The 26,386-nt window shown below is 41.5% G+C and overlaps 1 protein-coding gene across 11 annotated transcripts in view; it reads left to right on the forward strand.

Moving 5' to 3' along the window:
* LTBP1 (latent transforming growth factor beta binding protein 1) overlaps nucleotides 1-26,386 on the forward strand; it is a 402,356-nt gene that overhangs the window by 216,544 nt on the left and 159,426 nt on the right. For all 11 annotated transcript variants that reach the window (XM_058683005.1, XM_058683000.1, XM_058683002.1 and 8 more), the window contains 2 exons: nucleotides 14,519-14,621; nucleotides 19,706-19,777. In XM_058683005.1, coding sequence (XP_058538988.1) covers nucleotides 14,519-14,621; nucleotides 19,706-19,777 — 175 coding nt within the window. The remainder of the gene's footprint in view (nucleotides 1-14,518; nucleotides 14,622-19,705; nucleotides 19,778-26,386) is intronic.

Raw genomic sequence — 26,386 nt, forward strand, 5'->3', positions numbered from 1 at the left:
ACAGGACTTTGAAGAAGAATATTTCTTGGTTTCTACCACACAACAGCCAGTGAGAAAATAGGGAAGCAGATGCTTGGCCTGTCAGTTCCACAAGGCAGAAAAGATACATATGGATAGATAATGATGTGGATTGATACCACAGACAGACTGTAGACTTTGCAAATCTGTTCGCAGTGAGGATGAGAATTCAGGGCTCAATTAAAGGAGCTGGGAGAGTATGTTCTGCTTAGAAATCTATTCTTTAATTTCCACAAAGTCCCCTCTGCTGTGACCTAAGAGCATTGCGAGGATGAGGCCTAAAAGTAGGGTAAAAGACGTGGTTTAGGATATTCTGACAGGGGTGATGCTAGAGTCATTGTGACACTCTTCACATTGGCTATTTCCCTAAACTGAGTCTACAAGCTACATAAATCGATAAGACTTCTAAAGAAGGAATAACTAGGAGCGCCTGGTTGGCTCAGTAGGTTGAATGTCTGACTTCAGCTCAGGTCATGATCTCCTGGCTTGTGAGTTCGAGCCCCATCTCAGGCTCTTGGCTGACAGTGCAGAGCCTGCTTCAGATCCTCTGTCCCCCTGTCTCTCTGCTTCTCTCTCTTTCTCTCTCTCTCTCAAAAAATAAGTAAAACGTTTAAGAAGGAATAACTATAAGACATTTTACCAAAGACGCTTGGCCTCTCACTTACATATCATCCCTTATGTGGGAAGGAGAACTGGGTCAGCATTGGGTACAGGTGTGTATGTGGCCCTCACCCCTTACCCATTTCCCCAGCCACATGCTTTTGGGGGCAGGTCTGTCCCTGGTGAACTTGGCCTTCATCTTCTTGCAGAAGTACTGCAGGGCAGTGAGTGGGAAAGGCAGGGCCAGGGCTACCAGACATCTGCCTTCTCTGTCAGCAGAGAGCCCCAATGGGGTATGCTGATTGCATTTACTGAAGTTTGGCCTCCTTCAGGTGGAATAAACGATTAACACCAGGCACTTCCTATGACATCTGGGTTTTTCTTCAGTGTCCCACTCAAATACTCCTTTGACATAATCTAAGAAATATTTAATTGAGTGTTAGTGAGTCTGGTTGTCTCCAGTGGCTCTCAAATGGCCACCCTTGCCAAACCTTACCTGTGTCAACTGCGGAGGTATCACCAAAGGTGTCACACACGTGTCAGCGATGGGTGCCTGGAGCTCTCCAGTGTTGGCTGGTCTGGTTCCAGCAGCCTTTGCCAGACAGACTTCGTTCAGGGCCTCTCTTCCTTCGAGTTTAAAAGATCAGTAAAGACCCAAAGGGAGAAGGAGCTGTATGTGAAAGAGAATGTGTCTGCATGTCTCTGGGCTTCTGCCAGTGGCCAGGGAAACTGCTAGCTTTACTTGGGGAATGTGGGACTAAGACATTAGGATAATCAAAATATAGATTCTTAGAACTGAAGTAGGCTACTTGAGAGAATGGATGATGACCTAGACGCATTACCCTTCCTACTGCCTGATTCCGGTCTTTACCTAGGCCAATGTCTGCACCTATGCACGTCAGCTTTGGCTGTTCCCTCACCCTAATCTCTTAAATAGCCAAGTTTATGCTTTCTTGGTCCTTCTCAAGCACCTCCTCTCAGATGTTTTTCATTTTATTGGCAGTGACAGTGCCTTTATCATGACTAGAAATATCAAATTTCCATGTTTTATGCCTCTAGGGCTCACTCAATACCCCTATTAATAATTAGATTCCTGTTTTTGCTGAGGAACAGGCCTTGAGATTAATTATAGGGCAGTTTGGAGTGGAAGCATGTTATGTCACTTCTGAATTTGGCAAAGTGATATGGTTTTGTGGTCATTCCATTTGAAGATGGCAATATGCCGGAAGTCATTTTAAGAGCCCAAGGTATGGAGCTCCTCGGTGGCTCTGTTGGTTAAGCATCTGACTTTGGTTCAGGTCATGGTCGCACAGTTCATGGGTTTGAGCCCCATGTCAAGCTCTCTGCTGTCAGCAGGGAGCCCACTTCAAATCTTCTGTCCCTCTCTCTCTGCCCCTCCCCCACTTATACTCACTGTCTCTCTCAAAAATAAATAAATAAACTTAAAAAAGCCCAAGGTTTGAATTGATGTTTGACTTAGGCTCTATACATGACAAAAATGTTTAAAGACTCAGCTGGTATTCTTGGGTCTGTTGTTTCTTGGCCTTGCCAACATGGTCCCTTAGAATTGAGATTTGCTAAAACAAAGTAGAATCATTCTGGTTTACTTAAACACACACACACACACACACACACACACACACACACACGTACAGAAAAACCAAAATAAACCCCAGTCCTCTGGAATCTGACCCATAAATTTGTGGAGAAAAAGCAACACTGATGTTGAGAGATGACAATGACTCCATTGCCCTGCCCTGCCCCTTCTCCCACATTGAGGACAGATAGTACAAGTTTCTTTTTCTTTCTCATCCTTCCATTTTTTCTTTCTCCTCTTGTCTTCTTTTGTGAATCAAAAAATTTACATATCAATGTATCAAATGGAATATTCTTTTCAGTGAGGCCCTTTATGAGACTGTGCATTTATTCTAGCAATGGCTGTTGGGCCAACAGATTGGAAATTTCCGTTTCGAAGGGATTTTTCAGAACTAGTTAATGGAGCTGCATGAGAAAATTTGTCTGTCTGTGATCTTGTGCAGCTCCCTCATTTGCTATATTCTCAGTGGCTTGAAGGCTTCCAGGGGTCAGTTCAGCCTCCAGAAAGCAAGGATTTGTACCATTGGATATTTGAAGTAGCATGTCTTCATCCCTGAAGAGAATTCTGAAATCCACGCAGAGGAGTTCTAAATATTTTGAACAAAAACAGCAATGCTTTCAAGATGACACTTTGAAGAGGTCTGGTTTAGAATGTGCAGGCCTTAATGGAGCTGTTAAGAAAATGGTTTGAACATTCTGTGGCTTAGGGGCTGGTATCCTGGTAAGATGCTGTGTTTTTATAAAATTGATAGCTGATAGAGAACACTGACATTTATGACCTTACTTGACCTTAAAAATAGGGAAAAGTTGGTATTCTTGTCTCCCATTTACTTATGTGAAGCCTGAGACTCAGAGATGGAGGTGATGTTTCCATGTCCATAATCTTTTTCCATTTTTGCAAGCTCCCTGTTTCCCTGGCCCTCAGTTTTGTTTTTGTGTGTGTGTGTGTGTCTGTGTGTGTTTCATTTTTCAAATAACTGGTTTGCCTGAGAAGACTACCAAGGCCACTTTTAGCCCTGCAGTCCTCTGACTGGTACGTTTGACATCTTTCTTCTTTTCCATCTTATGTGCCACCAATAGTTACATATGCACAGGGCCTATGGACAGAGCAAACTGCACAAAAATGAGATACGTCAAGACCTACTAGGGACGCTTGGGTGGCTCAGTCGGTTAAGTGTCTGACTCTTGATTTCATCTCAGGTCGTGATCTCACGGTTCATGATTTCAAGCCCCATATCGGGCTCTGAGCTGACAATCCCTGCTTGGGATTCTCTGTCTCTCCCTCTCTGCCCCTCCCCTGCTTGCGCTCTCGTGCTCTCTAAATAAAGAAACTTAAAAAAAAGACCTACAGTGATTTCTCACATCCAGCCTGTATTGGTACCTCCAAAAAGTCTTCTGAAGTCCTTCACCCACATGTACTGTCTTCTGTCTGAACTCTACTTACTGCATTTGGAATCCCGTCAGACCATTTTGAATTTAATTATCTCAAAATTGTTGATTATGAACCTCTTTTCCCCACAAGGCTATGCTTTTCACGAGGGCAGGGCCATTTAGGAATTGAGCTCAGTGCTGGCGGCAGAATAGATTGTGCTGTAGTAATAAATTAACATGACAAAAGCTTGCATTTTGCTTGTGCTAGGTGTGTAAGGGGTAAGCCAGGAGCTCTGTGCCATCGCTCTCTGTCAGGGTGATGGGTGTCCACTGTGTTAAGACTGTGCTATCCGGAATATGTGGCCTCTTTAATTCCTACAGCATGGGGAGAGAGGTGCTGCAAGGGACATTGCTTTTCCCACAACCCTTGTTCAGAGTGAGTCACTTGGCCCCGCCTGTCAGGGCTATGGACTCCATCGTGGCCCTCCCAAAACATATGTTGAAACCTTAATCTCCAGTGTGACTATATTTGGAGATAGAGTCAATAAGGAGGTAATTAAGATGAAATGAGTTTGTAAGGGTGGAGCCTTGATGTGATAGGATTTGTGTCCGTCTAAGAAGTGACCCCTGAGAGCTCACTCTCTCTGCCCTGTGTGGACACAGCAAGATGGCAGCGTCCTGCAAGCCAGGAAGAAAGACCTCACTAGAGCTGACGGTGATGGTGCTCTGATCTTGCATTTTAAGCAGAACGGAGAGAAAATGGATGTCTGTTCTTCAAGCCCCCCGGTCTGTGATATTTTGTTACAGTAGTCGGAGCTGACCGATGCAGTTAGGAAGCTGGCACATGCCGGGAAGCTGGGACAAGTGGTTCTTTGGTGAGCAGTGAATGTTCCTGCCACAAGTGGCAGAATGTGGTCAAGACAGACCTGGTTTCCTGCTCCCGGGGAACTCAAGAAACCTATTAATATGATTTGTGGCGTTCAGTTTTTCTACACTATTTGCAACCAAACCACAGGTAATTATTAGTTTTGAGTTCTGTGTACTTGGATAAAACACAGAAAAACTGAAAGCTTAACCAGATGAGGCACGTGTTGCAATTTACACAGCGGTATGAGGCCTGAAATGTTTTTTGTTCCTTGCAGTATCTCTACATAGAAAAAAAAAAAAAAAAAAAGAAAAGAAAAGAAAAGAAACTGAGAAGCACCGGAGCTTAATATAGAAAATTTCCTTCAGTACATTTGTAGAAGTAAGCATTGGGGAAAGAAGCCTTTATGTTCATCATTTTGGGAGTGATCCAGTTGCCATAGTAATAACAACCCTCCCTGTATGCCCATCTTGATTTCCTCCTGAGCATGAGTCTGTCTTTTTAGTCACATCCTCGGTAATGGAACTTTGAATAAATTTCATGTTCTCACCATCTAAGGCTAGGATTTATGATGTGATTTGTGTTGTTTTGCTGTAAGGACAGGGTAACGGGAATTATGATGTCAGAATATAATCATGACAATACTTATTCTTTTTACGGTGTAAAAATAGCAACACACATATATCACAACTGATGAAATGCTTATTAAATCATTGTAGAGATGGAGAAAATAGCCCAAATTTAATTGTTTCTTTAGAAAAGATGTCAAGTAGAATCGTAAGTTTCATGCTTAAGAATGTTTTTTCCCTTTGTATGTTACTTTTTAAAACCATTTTTGCCTTAGCGTAACTTTTAAAATATCGTTTCATAAACTAAAGTAGTTGTCTGGAATTCCTTGAAGCCTATGGTTTGGCTTCAGCGGGCTTTAAACAAATACACTGTCAGAAATCAACGTGGATACGTTTCCAGCAGTTAATGCCCTAGTCATAGTAGATATTTTGTAAAATCAATAGCCTGAAATATCAGAGGATTATGGTTGTATCAGATACCCCAAATGCCTAACATTGTTTTAATTACTCTAATAAAAGAAAGCTGGGTGGATTAAAAAAAAAAAAAAGCAAAAAAAAAACCTTGCTTATAAAGAATGTTCTGCTCAAGCCAAAGCAAATTTTTTACAAGTTCTTTAAAAAATCTGGAAGTATTTAAGCGCTTTCCTCTTCTTATGAGACAATGCCTGTTACCCCGCCAGTGCTCTGTCGTACAATATTCCCCTTTATGACAACAGGCCTTAGGACAAGTTGATCAAATATGTTGTTCTAGTTGCATTAATGATAGGCTTAGATATTTGGACCCTCTTTCTTACTGGCGCATAGAAATAAACATATTTAATGTTCTAGTGCATGGACATTGAAGAGCTCTCCTGAGGTTTTCCAGTTTAGTTTGGAGCCATGGTTGGCCCAGAGGCCATAAGAACACCGTTTTAGTCAGAAGACGGACAGAAGTCACTTTGCCGGAGTGGAGATATGTTTATATCATAGCGAAAAGATTGATGATAGGAATAAAGAGCTGTGATAGAAGTTTGGATTCATCCACCCCATTGTGTGTACTTGGAACTTTTCCCATAAGGGACCTCATTCTGGTTCTTATGAAAAGAAGTCCAAGATTTCCAAAAAAGGGGTTCCCATTCTTCAACCAGATATAGAGGACTGAGGGTATAGCTTCTGTTTGCCAGAAAACCTCAGTTTGTACCAGAATGTTGGGGTAAAGTTTTCTGGGTCTGGGTGGGGGTGAACGTGTCAGATGCATGCTTGGAGTAATTAATGGGACACCCATGCCGTGTAGGTTGATCAATCACAATGTGACCTTGCAATGGGTCCCAGCTCAGGATAGGCAAAATTTGCATTTCCATGACCATCTTGAGTAATTTCTGATAGTTTGCCTATTTGATAATCATATATGATTCATTATAATTAATCTAGAGAGTGGCTGTTGAAAAGCCATGACTGTTTTCAGGAAGATAGAGCTGCTTTTTTGTGAGCACTGATTAGCAGAAGAGGGGTGAGCTGGGAGGGTAGGGTCAAGAGGAGGAGGCCCATCCTAGTATCACTGATCACACTGATCTAGGTCAGGGTGTGATGCTAGGCCTAGGAAGTCTGCATCATCATGGAAGGTACTGTATCAGTCTGGCAGGCAGGAGACATTTAAGGAACCTTGCCCTTCATAGGATTTCCCTGACACAGGAAACCATTCCACTTACAACCTCCGGTTATCTTCTACCCCTGCACTGGAGCCTTTATAAAATCATAGAATTTAGGCACATCAATGAGTATTAGTAATTAGTCTGTACGTAAAACTTAATTGATGAGGAAGCTAAAGTCTAGAGAAGTGAATTAGTTGCTTCACATCTCGTATCTCTGGTTGGTGAGGACTGAAACTGAGCCTTTCTGGTTGCTACTCCAGTGTTCTTTCTACTATTCCATCCTGGTTTAGCCCATCTCTTGTGGTCCCGGGGTGTTCACAAGGAACTGTTGCTATCTGTGTAAGTAGGCTCAGGCTGCCATAGCAAAATACCATAGTCTGGGTAGCTTAAGCTATCCAAACTTACTTTCTGCAGTTTGGGAGATAGGAAATCTGAGATCAAGGTGCTCACAGATTAAGTTCCTGGTGGAGCTCTTTTCCTGTTTTCAGACACCCACCTTCTTGATGTGCTCACGTGACAGAGAGAGAGAGAGAGAGAGAGAGAGAGAGAGAGAGTGTCCCTGTCAGTCAGTCAGTGGTTTATGCTGTGGTCTTTATTCCCTTCCTTGTAAGTACACTAATCCCACCCGGGAGCCACACTCTTATGACTTCATCTAAACCTAATTACTTCCCAAAGGCCCTGCTCTCTGTACCATCACGTTCGAGGTCAACGCTTCAACTTAGGGATTTGGGGGATGAGGCACACATTCCGTCTGTAACACTAGCTTAGTGTGAAAAGACAGCTGTATTTCCTGGGACCTGTCTTAGTGAGTTCCACATTCTGCAGGGTTTTATGATTAAGCCATGGCTGCTTATTGTCAAGAGGTGCAGAGTGGGCTCTGTTATTTTGGCTTCGTGGTCTTGGTCTTCTTACCAAGACGTGGTGGGTGACCAAAAAGATCTGGATGTCCCCAAAGTGAAATTTGCTGCTTGAACATTGATATTAACTGGTTGAATTATTGTCATTCAGTGACATCATGTTGTGTTTCTCGAGGAGAATTAAAATGAAATCCACATGATTACACATCTTTCCACAGCATTAATTCTCTGAGCACTTTTCACTAGCCTGAGCACTTTTGTGAAAACCTGAACATTTTTAGGAAAAACGTAATACCTTCTTTTTCTTTTCATATTTCTTAAAAATTTTTAAAAGTGTTTATTTATTTTTGGGAGAGAGAGAGAGAAAGACAGAGTATGAGCAGAGGAGGGGCAGAGAAAGAAGGAGACACAGAATCTCAGGCTCCAGGCAGGCCAGACCCCAATGTGGAACTCAAACCCATGGACCACGAGATTATGACCTGCGCCGAAGTCAGACGCTTAACTGACGCTACCCAGGTGCCCCTCTTTTCATATTTCTATATCTAAATTACTTCATGTATCCTTTCTTGACAAATTGAATCTGGCATGTGGGATACTGAATAATTGTTGGGTTACTTAGTCCTTTGTTAAATAAACCCAAGTTTCTAGGTGAGGGGCCTGGACAAAAGGGTCTAATATTGATTGTGAGCCTGGTACATGCTGGCTATCTGACTGTCTTATACGTATTGTCTCAGTCCTCTTGAGAGCTCTCTGGAAATGGGCATTTTTAGTTACGTGTTATAGAGTTTGAATGTTTTGCCTATAGTAAAATACATGGTTAATTGGTAAAGTGAGGACCCATCTTGGTCCAACATCAGAAGATATGCTCTTAGCATTTACTCAGTTATGGGTCATCTTTATTACACTACTTCTCATTTGGTCCACAGGGAAGGTGATTGTGTGGAAAGATCAGTTTCACATTCAGATAGCCCTAATTCTAATGGATGTGGAGATGCCTGGGTATTTGGTTTGTGGTAGGACATCTTTTGTTGGGGATAGCATTTGTTGGGGAAAGATCTTGTTCTGTGCTTAACTTAAAACCTCCCTTCTACTCTTTCTTTGAGGAGTAGTATAGCTAATGGGCTTTTAATAATTAGCCAATTTTGGGTTTTTTGGTCCTCTGATAACTGTTCATGTTGACCTTAAATGTAATTTCTTCATTTTTTTCCCCCATAAATGATATACTCTTTGCTGTTAATTCTCTTTTACTCTTGAGAGGGGGTATCAGGTGTGGAAAACTGTACTTTCATAAAAACAATCTTTTCCCCCTCTTTTTCTTCCCCTTTATCAATATTTCTGTGTTTGCCATTACTTCAAAGATGCCAAATATTTCAGTGGACACCATCCAAAACATTTTGCTTTGGGAAAATGAACTATGCTGTTTCCTTTTCCCTCTCTCCTGATTAATTTTGGTATCTAACTACAAATTAAATCCCCGATTTGGAAAACTCTCCATGGCTTAGCTCTACCTCATTCTCCGACTTTCCCCACCCACTGTCTCTGTTCCTTCGTCCTTGGCCTGCCTTCCTCTGCCCTTCGCCTCCCACCCACCTGTGCCTGGGTCCTCTCCCAGTTGGTGGTCAGTCTTGGGCTTAGCCAGCGCTGTTCCATCTCTTTGGAATCTGGCTCTCCAGTCCAGCCGTTGAGTCACCGCCTGTTTGAGCCCCTGCCCAACACAGCCCTGCAGCACTGTTGCAGGAGCTGCAGTGAGTCAGCCTTCTCTGTTCTTTCATGTTTTACTTCAGTGAATCTTAAAAATCTGCATTACTTTAACTTTTTAAGCTCTGTTGTGTCTTTGGCTCCAGGGCCTTTTTCTCTTGGAGGAAACGTTCTTTGTTTAAACTCAGTACTTTATGCAGTATGTATGCAATGGTTCCTGATAACAAAGTAAAATGAATTCTACAGATGTAATAGGGATAATTCTTAAGAGTATTTTGATATTATTGTTTTTAAATGTCTTAAAATTTTTTTAAGTTTATTTTGAGAGCGTGAGCAAGCACAAGTCAGGGAGGGGCAAGAGAGAGGGGAGAGAAAGAATCCCAAGCAGGTTCCGCACTGTCAGCAAGGAGCCCGATGCAGGGCTCAGAACCTTGAGATCATGACCTGAGTCAAAACCAAGAGTCAGATGCTGAACTGACTGAGCCACCCAGGTGCCCCTTAAATGTCTTTCTTTAATAGGAAGGCTAAGTAGTGGCCGTGACATGGTGGCCATCTTTGTGGAGTGGCCCTTTTGCTACTGAAATATCTGAATGCCTTTAACAAATTTATGATAAGAGGCTAACAAATGGCCAGCATTTGAACATTTTATGGGTTGTACTCACACGAGACTCAGCTGAGAGGGCAGATGGGGATCCAGCCAATGCTCTGTTTACTGAGTGCTGTGTCCTGATGCAGAACACATCTTAAGGGTCACATTTTTCTAATCCCCATAGAGGGGCAGAAGGGATAGGGCGGCCCTTTTTGGACATGCATCGTTTGATCTCACCACAGTCCTTTGTAGTTGGGATTATTGTCCCACTGTCCCATTACCAGCCCAGAGAGGCTGGACAATCTGGTGAACATCTCTACTCACAAGAGAGTAGGAATTTAGATCCAGGTTTACTGACTACAGCCCAGCACTCTCTTCTTTTACTCCCTACTGGACCTTCCTTCCTCAGAACCTGGCACAACACAGCCAACACTCTTAGAACGAGGATATTATAGGTACTAGTAATTTTAACATAGGAAAATGAGATCTTATGAAACCACACTCCAATATTTATCATAATCTCTTTAAATTATTGTTCATCTCTAGAACATTTCCAGTGGTGAGTTTTTAGGTGACAAAAATTATGGGCCTTGGTTGCCAAATGCTAAGTTTTGAACTGTCATTCCTGCTCATATATTTATAGGGGGATGTAAAAAATGCAATCGCAGCTTAACTTTGAGTGTCAGGAAAGCACCACGGTAGTACCTCAAAACTGAGTTGAAGTCAGAAGTGTTCTCAACTAGGTCAAGATTTTAAAAAGTACATGATCCCACAATCTGTTTATTCTTAGCAACTAATTTAAAAATTAAAAGTTTTTGCACCATTGCTTGCAATAATTTTGTGTTGTAAAAGTTAAAACATGGGTATTCATGGAATAATCGTAAAGATTCTTGCATAGCTTTACTTTCTCGGACGTTCTGGTAACACAGGAAGGTAGGAAAGGTCAGTGAATTATTTTCTTGCACTCACTCTTCTAAGAACCATGGTCAGTGCACTGGTGAAGTGGGGCTGGAAGTAGGTCTGTTTGTTCTTCTCTTTTCTGTCTAGTTTGCATAAGTCTCGTAGAAGGAAGTTCCGCCTGCGGTGAGCGTCTCTGGAGCTACTGATATGAGGAAGGAGGTGAGACAGAAGAGATGGTTAGGAGTGCACCCACCCAGACACACTCCTGAGGTAGACATGAGAGCAACAGAAGTCCTCCAGGTTGGCTTTAGTGTCTAGTAATTTGTATTTCCTAAATCACGTCGTATGACCTGTCAGTATGTATCGAACACAGAACCCTCGCCCTGGCAGAAACCATTGAAGCCATCTGCTTTGAATCCTGGGCATTCCTGGCAGATGGTCTTCCAGCTTCTGCTCCCAGTGAAGATGTCAGCGTCTTCTGTTGTTGAGGAGCATTTGCTGTTGAAAAGGTTTCCTCCTGAATGACATAAGTCCTCTCTTTAGTCCTACTAATACCTTCATCACGCAGCTAGCCTTCTTTAACATATCTGCACTGTGCCATCACGGTCGGACATAGTCTTACTCTCCTTTCTTCACTGGATGCCCACAGGACCTGGTTGCCAGACCCAGCATCGTTCTGCTTGCTGCTCTAGGTGGGTCGTGCATTTGCTGAATGCTGGCATGGACGTGTGGACTTCTGTGTCCCCCCAGTGTGCAACCTGAGGTGGTGAGCTTTTTGAGGAGCTGCAGCTTGATGCTCATTTGACAGGATAGATTTTTCTTTCTGGCTTGAAATGGCTAAATATTGGTTGTAAATTTTTTAGCACGTTTCTTCTGGATTCCTCACACATAAGATACGCCTTGAAATGAGAGACAGGCTTTCTCTGAAAATGTGGTGAGTGAGTCACATAGGAGAAATTCCATTTGTGTTTTTCACTTGTAAAAATCACCTCAGTCTGGGCATGAAAATGCAGTTCGGCAGAGCCAGTCATGGGTCCTTGGGATGGTGTCTCATGAAGAAGCAGAGTCTACCACTCTGAGGGAAGAACATTGTGAATGCAGACCTCATCCTATTCTACGTAATTCTCTCCAATGTGACCTTCACTGTGGAGGAGAGAGCATCCTCTTCCTCCTTCTTTTCCTCTAGGCGCTTCCTCCATCCAAATAAGACCTCACAGTGTTGGGTAGTCTCCTGTGTGAGAGCCTTGCCTGTGGCCTCAAAGGTCTCTCAGGCCTTGTTTCTGGCTCACGTTGAAGCCTCTTCATAATTAACTACCTCAAGCAGCATGTGTGAGACTTTGTGCCTTGCTGTAAGCCTGACTTCATCCCTTGCAGCCTGTTATTATCCTGTGTAGACCCAATTTTGAGAGGAACACACGGTTTTGTGGTACCACCTACACCGTCATTTATTTAATCGATTTGGATGGTTTGTGCTGCTTTTGGCTGTGGACCTGCAAAAACAAAGCCATGGGATAAAGCAGCCCGAATCCTGTAATGAAAACCTTGTACCTTTTCTGAAGCCTGTTAGAGAGAAAGAGAGGAGAGAGAGAGAGAGGGAATTTATTTTTACCCTACCAAATAAAACATTCTAGGAATCTGAGGTGAAAATTGGATTTTAACTGCTGCTAAAATTTTGTGCATATAAAATCAGCAAGTGCTGAAAGTTCTGCCTGATTAAAGGGAAGAGCCTGGAGAGTCTGGTGCAAGAATGATCCATATCCGAAGCACACTGGTGTCTCACATAAACCTCTTTGATAAAACTGGAAATAAACATTTCTGGATGTAAGCTTCCTGTGACTGAGCTGAAGGAGTCTGGAAACTACCCGAATCCAGCCATGGTTGCTTCTCTTCTGTCATGTTCTCCTTTGTTGGAGTGTTCACTCCACCCCCCCGCCCCCCCCCCCCCCCCCCCCCCCGCTGCCATCCCCCTGCCCTTCCCTCACCCCAACCCCCATCATTGACTGCTGTTGAGAGCACATAACATCCTGTTGAAATCCCTAAAAAACCACAAAAGCCTGAGGACTTGAACACTATCATTCCCTGTGCCAGGGCTTCCCTGGTTTGGTTTTACAATTCGAACAGGTAGTCACTTAGAGCCTCGGGCCGAATGCTATCTGCCTGGACCCAGAAGTCTGCTGAGTGAATGGTGTCTGTGACCTGCTGCCCTTCTGAGGGCCGCCACCTACCCGGACGTTCTTGTCACCATGTTGTGCTCAACCAGCCTGGGTGCAGCTGCTAACTTTTCTTGGTCTGCAGAGAGCCACTGCTTGGTGGCCTGTAGCTAGGTTGTTTGATAGTTCCTTAGATTGTTTGCACCTTCCATCCCTCAGAAGTGATCGAGCATGGGCACTGTGTACTGGGGTGTAAAGAGACATAATATACATCTGTGTTTAATTCACAAGCATAGCGGAGGCAGTGGAGCCGTGTGGGATGTGCTTTGGGGTACGGAGAGAGGACGCGCTCGCTGAAACTGAGGAGACTGGATGCTTCATGGTGCCACTTCTTCAGAGCTGTGGGTCACGGTAAAGGTTCTCCAGCCAAAGGGAAAAGGATGGCTATAGGATATATGCCAAGGAAAGGAAACTGCTCTTGGAAAGACATTTGTTCAGAAAATAAACAATCTTTTAGGGTGTCTGAAGGCTAGATGTGGGGAGGTACAGGGGGACACAGAGAAAGTCGTATGTTCTGAAGCAGGGTAGAGAGGACCCTTGTGTACCATCCCAGGGAGTTTGCAGTCTTCCGACTGTGGGATTCATTGAGGGGTTTGAATCAGTAGAGTGATGTCATCAGATTCGTTTTTGGAAAAATGACACTGGAACCCGTCGGGAGGACTTTTTAGAGGTTGAGGCAGAGGAAGGCAGAGTAACTTCTCAGATGCGGGGTCTGGGCTTAGCCTACAGAGTATCGGTGGAGAGCCAGGTGGCCCTTCTTGCCTGAGTGGCCTCAGAATGGGTACAGAGAGTAGGATCTGTTTGCCTTGGCCCTTCCTGACCCCATTGAGTTAGTCTGACTTCAGACCCTTGCCTCTCAGCCTCTTCAGACATTGTGTGATTAACCAGGAGATGAGATGCGTCTTGATATTTGACAACTCTAGCCCTGCTCTTCTACCTACTGTCCTTGCTGAAACCTGCCAGCACCTTCCTTGCTTGGCTGACCTCCCTGGGTCAGACTACTTGGCTGTCTGGAGCTTTCATGTCTGCCAAAGCTGATCTGGCACAGCCAGTGATCATTTCTTGTACTGTCCTTTCCTGCCAAGGCTTGGTATTATAGGAAGCCCTGAAGACTCTTGTAGATGGGACCTGTGCCATATTTTCCACGTTTGCACACATGCCACACCCTCAGAGCTCTGCTTCCCAATGATCCACACCAGAGGTTCCAACAGACAGTTAAACTAAATTTTAAAAGTTTATGTTGAACTTGTGAGTTGAGGTTCTTCTCAAAGGAAAATCAAGCGGGGGTGGGGGTGGGGTGGGGGAGGTAGCATTGGAAATAGGCATTTTATAAAGTGCTCTGAGCAGTGACAGATTCTCCTAAGACTCTAAAATGCCAAGAAGCTCTTAGAAATATGCTTGTTCATTAGTGTTGTATGGATTCTGTTCTGGTGTTTTGGTTCAAAGTTTGAGTTTTTTGTGTTTTCTTTCTTTTTTTTTTTTTCTTTTCCCCTCTCTAATTGTGTCAATAAGAAGGGAACTGTTTTATAATGTGACGGTGAAGCACAGCAGTGTTCTAGAGCTGGGACATCCTGCACTCAATTAACCTTCGAATTTCACATCTCATCACTGCAGTGTGGCAAGGCGCTCCCTGGCCTTTCGAAGCAGGAGGATTGCTGTGGAACTGTGGGTACCTCGTGGGGCTTTAACAAATGCCAGAAATGCCCCAAGAAGCCGTGTAAGTGACGTTTCGTTATTCCTTTGAAGGTTAATGTAGCATATCGCTTTCCTTACGATAACTGTTCATTGGTGAGACAGCCTTCGACTTTCAAAGAACTCTTAGAGAATTCTAGAACATAGTGCTGCAATTTGCATGTCCGGAAACCTTGCTGCTGGTCCACGAAAGCTTTACTGTCAATTCTGTGTTGTAAAAAGCAGGTATCAGTTGCCTTCTCCAGTTTGATCACTTATTTCTAAAAAAGCATTTTAAGAGATCAGTAAGCTAAACGAGGTTCTTTTTCCTCAAGCAAAGAGAAAAGAAGCTGTCTTTAAAATTCATAAATGTTTTGGGGCGCCTGGTTGGGTCAGTCGGTTAAGCGGCCGACTTCAGCTCAGGTCATGATCTCGCGGTCCATGAGTTCGAGCCCCGCGTCGGGCTCTGTGCTGACAGCTCAGAGCCTGGAGCCTGTTTCAGATTCTGTGTCTCCCTGTCTCTCTGACCCTCCCCCGTTCATGCTCTGTCTCTCTCTGTCTCAAAAATAAATAAACTTTAAAAAAAAATTAAAATTCGTGTTTCAAAAACTGACAAAAAGCTAATGAAGCTGCTGTTCCTTAGGTTAAATTCCTTAAGTGAAATTTTTATCAAAACTTTTATCAATAGCCACAACAGCCATTTGGTATACCATAAATGTTCAGATTTCCCTGAAAAAAGGCTAAAATGGAGAAATGATTGGTTGCTGATCTGGACAAGACAGGTCTACAGTCTCTAGAACACAGTACTTTCCCTGCCTTTTCTTAGTCACTACTTTTATACCATAACAGTTCTGTGACATGAATCTACACTGATACCCCGTCTTCTGGTTAGTCTATAAATCGTAGTTTTTAGAACCTATTGATTTGAATAAATCCAGGTTTATGTTCCTCTGTTACTTTTTTCCCAATTATGCCAGTATTTTTAGTTAAAAAAAATTTTTTTTAATGTGTATTTATTTTTGAGAGAGAGAGCGAGAGCGCGCGCATGTGCAGGGGAGGGACAGAGAGAAAGGGAGACCCAGAATCCGAAGCAGGCTCCAGGCTCCAAGCTGTTAGCACAGAGCCCGACACAGGGCTCAAACTCATGAATGGTGAGATCATGACCTGACTGGAGTCAGATGTTTAACCAACTGAGCCACCCAGGTGCCCCTATTTTTAGTTTTTGAATGTAGCATTAACTTTGGCTGATTTCTAATAGAGATTTTTTTGAAAGACAGAAGTAACTTGTTTTTTTGTAATACACTTAACTCATCACATTTTCCCCAAGAAAGCAAGTGATATTTTTCCTCCATTATCTTCCTTTGTCTGCTATAACTGAAGATTTTTATAGTAGGTTTTTACACTTCATGTTGCAAGAAATTTCTCATTTGCTTCAATTGAATAATTTTTATTTACTCTTCTTAAGTTGATTTGATATTCTCATCTGCCTTTCACACCTATGTTCAGTCTAGAATCTGTCATCTTGGAATCCTTGCTCTACAGGTATGACTTATGTACTATTTGTTCTATGATCATTATAATTGGTTACAAATAATTGTCTCATTGTCTCTCATTTGGACCTCCTTGTCTCTCAAACTTACCTGTTCTCTAAATCTTTTGATGCCTAAACTTTTGTTTATTTCATTGATACTGCTTCTGTTTTCTTTTCTTTTGGAGGACTAACTTGTGAAAACACCCACTAAAGTTTCCAGTAAATAATGAATTCTTTAGTTAGGGAATGAATCAAATAAATGAGACCTTCATTACTAAGAATGTCCCCTGTGGACTTTCTATGCTGATTTGATAATGATTGGTAATGTGGATTTCCAGCAAGTGGGCTGAGTGTGATAGTTCCTCCGCACTGAAAGATCCATGTGCCAAAATGATTCTGGCAACGTGACCAAAGGAATATCCAGGAGAGATATGGTATGATTTAAAAGAGCATGGAGTTTGGAGCTAGGTAGACTTGAGTTTGAGTCCCAGCTTGAGTCGTTTGCTGTTGAGTCTTATGAGGCAAGTGTCTATATCTAAAATGTTGAAAAAAGATTACTTTTTTTTAGATGTTTACTTTTGAGGGGGGGGGGAGGGGGAGAGGGAGACCGAGGGAGAGAACACAAGCAGGGGAGGAGCAGAAAGAGATTGAGAGAAGGAGACATGACACAGAATCCCAAGCAGGCTCCATGCTGTCAGCACAGAGCCCAATGCAGGCTCAAACTCATTAATTGTGAGATCGTGACCTGAGCTGAAATCAAGAGTCAGACGATTAACTGACCAAGCCACCAAGGCGCCCCAACTTTTCATTTTTTTTCATGGCCTTTCCCTCACGTACTGTGTAAGTTTGTCTGTGGGAACATTGTGAAGGGGGCGGTGTGTTTCCCACCTCTAAGTCTAAGGACTGCAGAAAGAGAAGTTCAGTTCTTACAGCTTCATTCTGGGGCCAAGTTCATGTTCTGTCATACTTGCTGCATCTTCTCTCTTATCTTATGCCTTTTTCTTATCTCTCCTTCTCTCTGTGTCTTTTGCTTAACTGCTTCTCTTTCCTCTGTTTTTCCCAGCCCCAAAGTTGCAAGATAGGGACAGAAGTTAGGGGTACAGAGAATCTTCCATTCTTGTTGTTTTTTTAATCCCTGACTTCTACTCCTGACTTTGTGTTGTTTTTACTTATAGTTGTGTTATCTGAGCATAAATTCCCTGCTTTAAATGGTCTTGTTAACTCTCCATTTTAGTGTTAGTAATAATTTAAGCTAAATGTGAAAGTACAAAGTTGCTATCACTTCTTACTAAATGCTGACGAAATAAATTCATAGGTTGGCTCATGTAATGTATAAAATTGAAGAGATTGATTTCATTTCAGGAAGGGCAATGTGGATTATGACTGAAGTAAACCATTAACATCTTGACATTTACTTTGTGCTGTCCTAAGTGACTCACTCCCAAGAAACACACTCAGGGTCACATTCTTCCTGTGTCATTTAAAAACTTTCCTTTCCTTGGTTGGTACTACTCTCTAAATCATATTCATTTTGGAAGGCAGCAGACTTTCCTTGGCTTTATATGCTATGGTTTTGTGTTCCATGCCTTCCCCCCACCTTTTTTTTTCACTTTAAAGTAGTTCAAACTTCAGTTTTCAAATGACTTTTGTTTAATGTTTGAAGTTTTTGTTTAGCCGCATACAGAAAGACCTTTCATTGTTGTTTAGTTTTTACTGCAAAAACTTAATTTTAAATCTGTAAACGATTTCATTAAATACCCTGTAATCTATTAAAAGTGTACTTAGCATGAAAAAGTCACTTGTCCTTTAGAAGTTTTTAGAAGAAAATTTAGAATCTGAAACATCGAATCCTAAGCTGAGGGAGACCTGAAGAGATCATCTGGTCTGGCTCTCTGCCTTGAGGCTGATGACTGTGGAAACTTTTAAAACAAGATACCATCTCTTTTGCCTTTGAACAGTTCACAGACAGAGATCCCAGAACCTGTGTAGGCAGCCAGGGTCTTCATTCTGTGGGGCAAGACTAGCTGTGTGGCCAAGGAGCTTGAATTGGGGTGACTCCCCACATGCCAATTTCTGCCCTCCTATAACTCGCTATTCCAAGACTGCTCACTGTAACCTTTTCCTAGCTTTTAGAAAGATCTGAAGAGATGGGACATATGACAAAGAAAGGAAGCGAAGGAGGAGAGAGGAACACCACTCGTACATATTCACCCTGTTCCATTAGTGGTGAGAATAATCAGCATGTGTTAGGGGCAAAATAATTTTATTTTCCAAAAGAAAATTTCCTTTTTATTTTGAATTTTCCCTCTTTACTCTTTGTTCAGGTCTTTGTAGTGTTCTAACCATCCATCCTGTTTTGATTATTGCCCTTTATCTGTTGTTCATGATTGTAATGAAAGACTACCTTATGGCAGGAAATAATGGCATCTGTCATCTTGTGAGTGGTTTTTGTCAGGCACTGTGGTAGGCATCTGTATAAATTATGTCTAAAATCCACAGCGACCCAGACCTGGTCAGTAGATGGGAATACTCCCATTGTACAGAATCACCATTTGAATCCCAGAAAGCTTGTCTCCCAAAGTTGCAGAGCTATGGATAGCCAGAGCCATGATTTGAACTTAGGTCTGCTTGGTCCCTGAGCCTATGCTGTATCCATATGCCAGGAAATCATTTTGGCCTCACTTAAGAGCATCAGTTTCAGTGACTAGGGTTTGTTGATAATTTGGTAATTGCAACATTATATTGCTGGTGAAATTTCTGGGCAATGAACCATACCACTGATCACAGAGGCCTTTCTCATCTCCTAGCTTTCTCTCATCATTTCCTGTTCTTCTCAGGTTCATAGTAGGAAGAATCACTCATTACCAAGATATGTGAGCCAGTATTTAGGCGAGCATATTATTTATTGTTGAAACTGGGACACTTTTGGGAGTGGAGTGCTGTTATTAATGCACTTTGCTAGTACAACTGGCATAAGCCAGGACTGTTCCAGACAGACTAGGATGTATGTTTACCCTACTTATAAGAAAATTCAAATGCCTGGAGCAAATTACTGGGCAGGGAGAGAGTCTTTGTAATATAAATGATCACTAACTGGTAGAACATATTAAACCTTCTTATGATTCTTTTTTTTTTTTTAAATTTTTCTTTTTTAACATGTATTTATTTTGAGACAGGGAGAGACAGCATGAACGGGGGAGGGTCAGAAAGAGAGGGAGACAAAGAATCTGAAACAGGATCCAGGCTCTGAGCTGTCAGCACAGAGCCCAATGCGGGGCTCGAACTCACGGACCACGGGATCATGACCTGAGCCGAAGTTGGACGCCCAACCAACTGAGCCTCCCAGGCTCCCTCTTATGATTCTTTTGATTAACATTATCAAGGTTTGCTGACAACTACTTGGGACTATATACATTGCAAAATAAGTGGTATATTTATAACTGAGTATAATGTAAAAGAAACTGATATACATTGAATTGGGTATCTTAGAAATGAATAATACAGATCACTGATGACTTCCGTGGATTAGGTTATCACAACAGGCAGTTTAGGACTGTAAGAATTTAAGTGTGTAACAACGCATTCTTTCTTCTTTACAGCGTATCATGGATATAACCAAATGATGGAATGTCTGCAAGGTTACAAGCGGGTCAACAACACCTTTTGTCAAGGTAAGTTTAACTGAGTTCATTGGTGTGTATTTCCTTTGCTTTGGCTTTTCAGGAATCTTAAGTTATTTGACCACAATTTTCTCATTAGCCCCATATGAGAAAGTCACAACAATGAACTACCTCTCGCTCACTCAATTTATCTATAAGGAAGCAAAGAGTTATAGTGTATAGTTGCTAGAATTAATAGCATTTAAACGTCATGGAACTTTTTTCCCCCTATGTTAATTTGTGATGAAATCCACAGGAGATTGGATTATATTACAGAGCACCATATGGTCTCCATGCTGGTCCCTCCCTTTCCATGCGTGGGTGCATGTGCATGCATATGAGTATGCATGTGTACCTAGCAGTGTGCCTTCCTTGCTGACACAGGATTGGGTAGTAGAGTTCCTTTATTTCCCTCTCATCAGAATATTGCTAGCCACCTCAAAGTATTTAAGTATTAAATGTCAGGGTGCGTACACATTTCCTAGGCAATAGGTAAAGCTTTGTAGCTAAATGTGAAATGTCCTGAGTGCTTTTGCTCAGTTTATTTTGCACCTTATAGCAGATTTGAACAAGCAGGGGGAACCTCAGAGATCCCGTAGCCCAGTGTCTGTACTTTACAGACCAGGACATTCAAGCCCAGACTGGTGTAGTGACTTTCCTGAGGCTAAATAGAGCTGGGGTTGTAACTCAGGTTTACGAGTACCTAGTTTAGTACCCACATATGATATCAAATTTTGTTTCATTTACTCTGTGATTTGTCCAATTAATGCTCCTAGTTTCCCCTTAAATGTCTGGGTAAAGGTGTTATTAGTAACTTGGAAATGTGTGTATATTAAAATGGAGAAAGAGCCTCCATTAGTGAACCAAAATCCACATTAAGAACACAGCACATGTTTTCCAACTTGTTGTCTGGGGCTCTGTATCCTTGACCAGTATGTGTTTATATAGGACAGGGTAGATTAAGGTAATGTTACAAAGTCTAGATTAATTCCTATTAAAAGGGTCATGTCAGTGGACTGTCTTAATTACCTGAGAATTTTCTCAGGTTGTTCCATATTGCATCTATCTAACTTTTATGATCTGTAGAGCTCTAGCAAGAAAAGAATTTTCTTTTGAAATGTACATAGGTGTACCATGCATTTTAAAAAAGTGTTGCCTTAAAATATGGTAATCCTCCTGAAAGTTAGATTTAACTGCTCAAGGAGAGGGCACCCAAGACACTGTGTAAAAAACATCTTAGTAACGTGGGAATAATGGATTAATCAATATTACGTAGGAATCAGTAGAATTTAAGATATCCTTAAGAGATTGTATTAAATGGATGGAAGATTGAAATGGATGGAAGAATGAAGATGTTGAATGAACAGATGGTTAAATATATATTCTACAGCATAAATGAAGTGATTGCTTCACAGATTTGGATGAAAATCTATATGACAAGCCCTAGCCCATTTTTAGAATGCATTAGTAGAAGCAGAATGAGCAGGGGTTTGGAAGTAACAATCTTGTCCTCTGCTAGTCAGACTGAATTTGGGGTTTGGGTGTTTGGTATTCATTGTCTTTTGGCTAATAAAGTCAACAGAGCTTATGAGGGGCCTGGAATCCTGAGGGTGTTTAGCCCTGGAGAAGAGCAGAGTACAGAGAAATAGAATGGCTGCCTTATAAACATGCCTTTAAATGTTGGATCCACTGTTCTACAAAACAAGTCTTTGATTTTTATTTTTTTTAAAGTTTATTTATTTATTTTGAGAGAGAGTGAGAGAATGTGAGTGGGGGAGGAGCAGAGAGAGAGGGAGGGAAGGAGAATCCCAAGCAGGCTCCGCACTGTCCGTGCAGAGCCTGATGCGGGGCTTGAACTCATGAACTGTGAGATCATGACCTGAGCCAAAATCAAGAGTTGGATGCTTGACCAACTCAGCCACCCAGGCATCTCAAAATAAGTCTTTATGAGTTGCTTCAAAAACCAGTCAATAATAGAATGGAGTTAAAAGGAGGCATATTGACAACTCAGAGCAAACTTTTTCTGTGGAACAGCATTCCCGAACACTGTACTGAAATGCCTTTGGAAGTAGTGAGCTTCCTGCATTGGGCATAATTCAGTAGACCCTTAAAAACAACTGGCCATGGGGTGCTCCAGGGAATTTCTGTCCTGCACAGTCCATGAGGTTGGGAGACTTTGTAGGTACATTCCAGGTGTCTGATGGCTATCATTACTCTGTTGCCTGGGATAGATGCTATGGATGAGAAGAAAGAAATGACAGCTGGGTCTGTCATACACATTTTAGCTCCACGATAGGAAGTTTCCTGAAGTGTGCCCTGTGATGAGGTGTGTCTGCCTCCACTCAGAAGGAGGATCCTTGTTTATCCTTCCACATTGCAAACCTGCTGTAACTAATATTCAGAGATGCTCCAGAATGTCGGGTGCTCCTAATTTCCTGATGTCAAATTATGAAGAATGTGCATGTTTTTGTGGGGTAAGAAGGGGTGGGGTGGGCTTTAGACATTATTAATCCCAATTGAAACCAAGACACAGAGTAAGTCACTTTACCAAGATCGCACAGAGAATGAGAGGCTCAGCCAGGATTAAGCTCCCAAACCACCTCTGTTTCTGTGTGCAACATGGCCTCCTTTACTGATTTTACATGTATCTAAGGTATAACTAATGTAGATACCAGCTCTTTAGAACTAGCCGTGCTGTTAGAAGGTACGCCATCTGTTGTGAGGAGTATTAGAAGGTAATGCAATCAATATTAATAAGATTTATTGTAATAAGAAAGGATGGTTATCCAACATATTCCTTCTTCTAGCTGGTTCAAGGTTCTAACAGTGTTTGTAAAAATACCACGATGGAAGTAGAAGTAAACATCGGCCACATATCTTAGCAAAAGAGAATGAAGGATCCTTTAAATAATTGCTTGATTTTTGTTGTTATTTTTGTATTTATCTCTTCTGGTATGAATGGTATGGAGTGACCTTTTGCAAGTTTTGTTCACACTGAGCACAGGAAATGGTTCCATCTCGTTCTTTGCCCTGACAGTCAGTAACACCAAATCCTGGCTTACGTTTGTCTCAGGAGGATATTTGCAAAACAGTGTCAGACTTTTTGGCAGGGAATCTGGAGTGAAGTATCACAGAAAATTCTATTTCATGGTGCCTCAAAAAGGCACCGCTAAATTATACTGCAGAGAAGATTGACTCATAAAATAATATGATTTCATTCATCATAATCTATTAAAATTACTTTTGAGAGAAGGGCTTAATTTCACTCCCTTTGTGACACTATTGGTCAGTAAAATGAAATAGAACTTTCTCACATTACATATGTACCCTCCTTTTTCCTAGAGCTCGAAGCTTTAGATTTTGTTATCCCAGAGTTTTTCAAAAGGAGCCCATTAACCACTAATTACTTGTGCGTTCCACATTGTTCTTAGAGTTTAATGTCTTCTCAGTTTACAAAGCACATTTAAAATTAAAGTGATTAATAACTAGAATTACATTATTTCCTTCACCTAGGCGAACTAATGTCCTGAAACAACGTTTAGTAATGTGGGCTCAGTAACAAAGAACCAACTGTGCACAAGTTAATTTGAGGAGCTTTCAAATAATTGCCCTCCAAGTTGGGTTTTTTTCTCCTCTCTAGCGGTGCTGCGATTATCTTTTCAAAGGAATGATTTATTGCACACACACACATGGAGCTCTCAAACCTGCCCTCACTACCCTTAACATTATGGAATTGTTATAATTTGCTTCATTTATCATAACAAACAATACAAGCATATTTCCTGGTAGATCTAGAACATTTGTCATTTGATTATTATGCTAAGGTTTGATGTAGAGCTAGAATTAAATGGAATAATACCCCATGAATATGGTAATAGGAGCGCCTGCTTTCATACTCCTTGACTCTGGAGCTCACTTGTTCCCTGCATTTTGAGTATTCTCACTTGCCCATAACTTTGTCATGAGATAAATGAGCTCTTAAAAATTAGGCGTAAATCCAATAAAATGCAATTTGGTTCTGAAATCACTTGGGGACCAATCTATTTAGTGAAGTCTTTTGTTAAAAGCAAATACCTCTTTGGATACACAGAAATCATTCATTTCATGAGCTGTAGGTATGAAATCAACCTAGTATTCTATACATTTTGTGTTAGCATGTGCTGAGAGGTGCTGTGGGCAACGCCACAATATATAAGTGAGAGATGTCTGCACTTTCATAATCCAGTGTATGTATATTCCTTTTTCATAGATAATCTCAAACATTAACGAATATTCAGTGATCCATAAAAATTAATTGGCAGGGTTCCCCTAAGCTACAGACTGAGGAGAGGCCTGGTGAATAAGGCATCCCTCTGGACCTTGGACTCAGTGTAATTAAGTCAGTTGGAAATCAGCAGGACTCAGTTTGCTTTGTTCACTCTCCCAGCTAGCTAAATTTTAGCTGACTCGAGATGAGCCCATTACAGCAGCTATGACAGAGCTGTCCACGTAACTTTCCACCTCAATTTTTTTTTACACCAGTTATTCTGCTTCAATAAAAAAGATTTACAAAACAGATACGATAGGGCATCATTGTATCCATTAGCATGGACAGTCCCCAGTGTGGGATTCCTTTAAGGTGGTGCCCCAAAGTGCATTTGAAACCACAGTTTGTTTGGAACATAGAAAAGATAATGGACTTTTGTTTTTGTTTTTTTTTTTCTTCAGGGGCATATCTCTGTGATTAAATGAAACTCACAATCTTAATACTGTGTATCAGTAAGCCATACTTGGGGGATTTGGGTTATGAAGAGCTTGGCTGGGCAATAGCATCTATTTCAGACACCTTAATGATTACAAAATACTGTGACTGTATTATGGTAAGGATATAGAAGAAGGCTGGTCTTTGAGTACTTTGGGAAAACTCGAAAGTGCAGGTGAGACCCTCAAGAAAACGTATTTGGTTGTAGAAAACGTGGTCTCTGGCATAGCGCTGGGTAACAGAATGAGTCACCGTTTTATAGTTATTTTCAAAGGTATAGTTAATGGACATCAAAGTTTTTTTTTTAATCCAGTTAATAGTTAAATGAATGTACTGGCATTTTATCAGGTTTTTCATTCAGCATTGTTTCTTGTATCCTGTGCTTGTTTTGTGGGCTCATGAGTTTTTTGTTTTGTTTTGTTTTTGTTTTTGAGGTAGGTTTGCCAGATAAGATACAGGATAGCCAGTTAAATTTGAATCTCAGATAAATAGCAAATAATTTGGTTGGAACATATATACTAACAAGTACTTGCTTGTCTAAAGTCCAAATTTAATTGTGTGTCCTGTATTTTTATTTGCCAGTCTGTATTTTAAGATTATATTCTTTGACAGTTCTTTAAGTGAGGGTCACTGAGAAGTATATACTTTATATGTCTGAGAATATCTTTGCTTGGAGCTCATTCTCTAAGGACACTGGTCAGGTGTTCAGTTCCAGGTTGTTTGCCAGCAATACATTTGACCACATTGTGCTAGTGTCTTCTGACTTCTTTTTGATACTTTCTTCCTTTGTAGGTAATCTCTCTTTCTCTCTTTTGAGATCTTTTAATTCTTTGTTTTCTGTAGTTTTATTATGATGTGTTAATATTTGCATTTATTTTGATTTTGCTCAGTGGACAGAGTGCATTGTCCATCTGAACAGTCATGTCTGTCTTCAAATTTGAAAAATGATAAACTCTTATCTCTTCAAATATTGTTTTTCTACCATGTTTCTCAGCTGAAACTCCTATTGACTAGTGTTGGAGATGTCTTTAATTTTCATGTCTCTGAGCAAGTCTTTTGTGCTTGTACCCTTTTGTCTTTTTTTTTTTTTTTTTGGTTGCATTTTGAATGAATATCTCAGTTCCATCTTACAGTTTTCTCAGTCTTGTTTTATTAAGCCTATCTGGACTCTGTCCGATCCATTAGACTTGTAGTTTTAAGATTGATTTCCATTTCTGAGGTTTCTAATAATTTTTCATAGCTGCCTGGTCTTGTTTCTTTCCGTTTAAATATATTCATTCATTTAACTTTTTAAGCATGCTGACAAGTTTTGCTAGATTTCAGTTGCTGAGGAAGAATGCTTCTGCACAGGTTCTTTTGGATTCTTACCTTCCGTTGCTAAATCCTGGCTGCCCCTGTTTCCTTCTGGGCGGTAGACACAGAAATTCAGTAGCTCCACCCACTACCATGTATTTCTATGCCATTTCAGATTTACTGAGATGTTTCTTTTGTTTTTTAATCTTCTTTTAATAGTTCGTTTTCAGTTGCTAAGCGTTTGGAGCCTGGGAGACTGCCAAAGCACGAGTTTACTGTGTTACATTTCTTTAACATATATCCATATCAGAATTGAGCTTTTTAAAATCCAAGATATCAGTATTGGAGTGTGATATTTAATGTATGTATGTATTATAAATTTTCTTTGAGGATGTGGAAAAGGCTTTGAGAAAACAAAGCTCCGGGGGCGCCTGGGTGGCGCAGTCGGTTAAGCGTCCGACTTCAGCCAGGTCACGATCTCGCGGTCCGTGAGTTCGAGCCCCGCGTCAGGCTCTGGGCTGATGGCTCGGAGCCTGGAGCCTGTTTCCGATTCTGTGTCTCCCTCTCTCTCTGCCCCTCCCCCGTTC

The sequence above is a fragment of the Neofelis nebulosa genome, chromosome 9, assembly GCF_028018385.1.
Source record: "Neofelis nebulosa isolate mNeoNeb1 chromosome 9, mNeoNeb1.pri, whole genome shotgun sequence".
In the NCBI taxonomy this organism is placed as follows: Eukaryota; Metazoa; Chordata; class Mammalia; order Carnivora; family Felidae; genus Neofelis; species Neofelis nebulosa.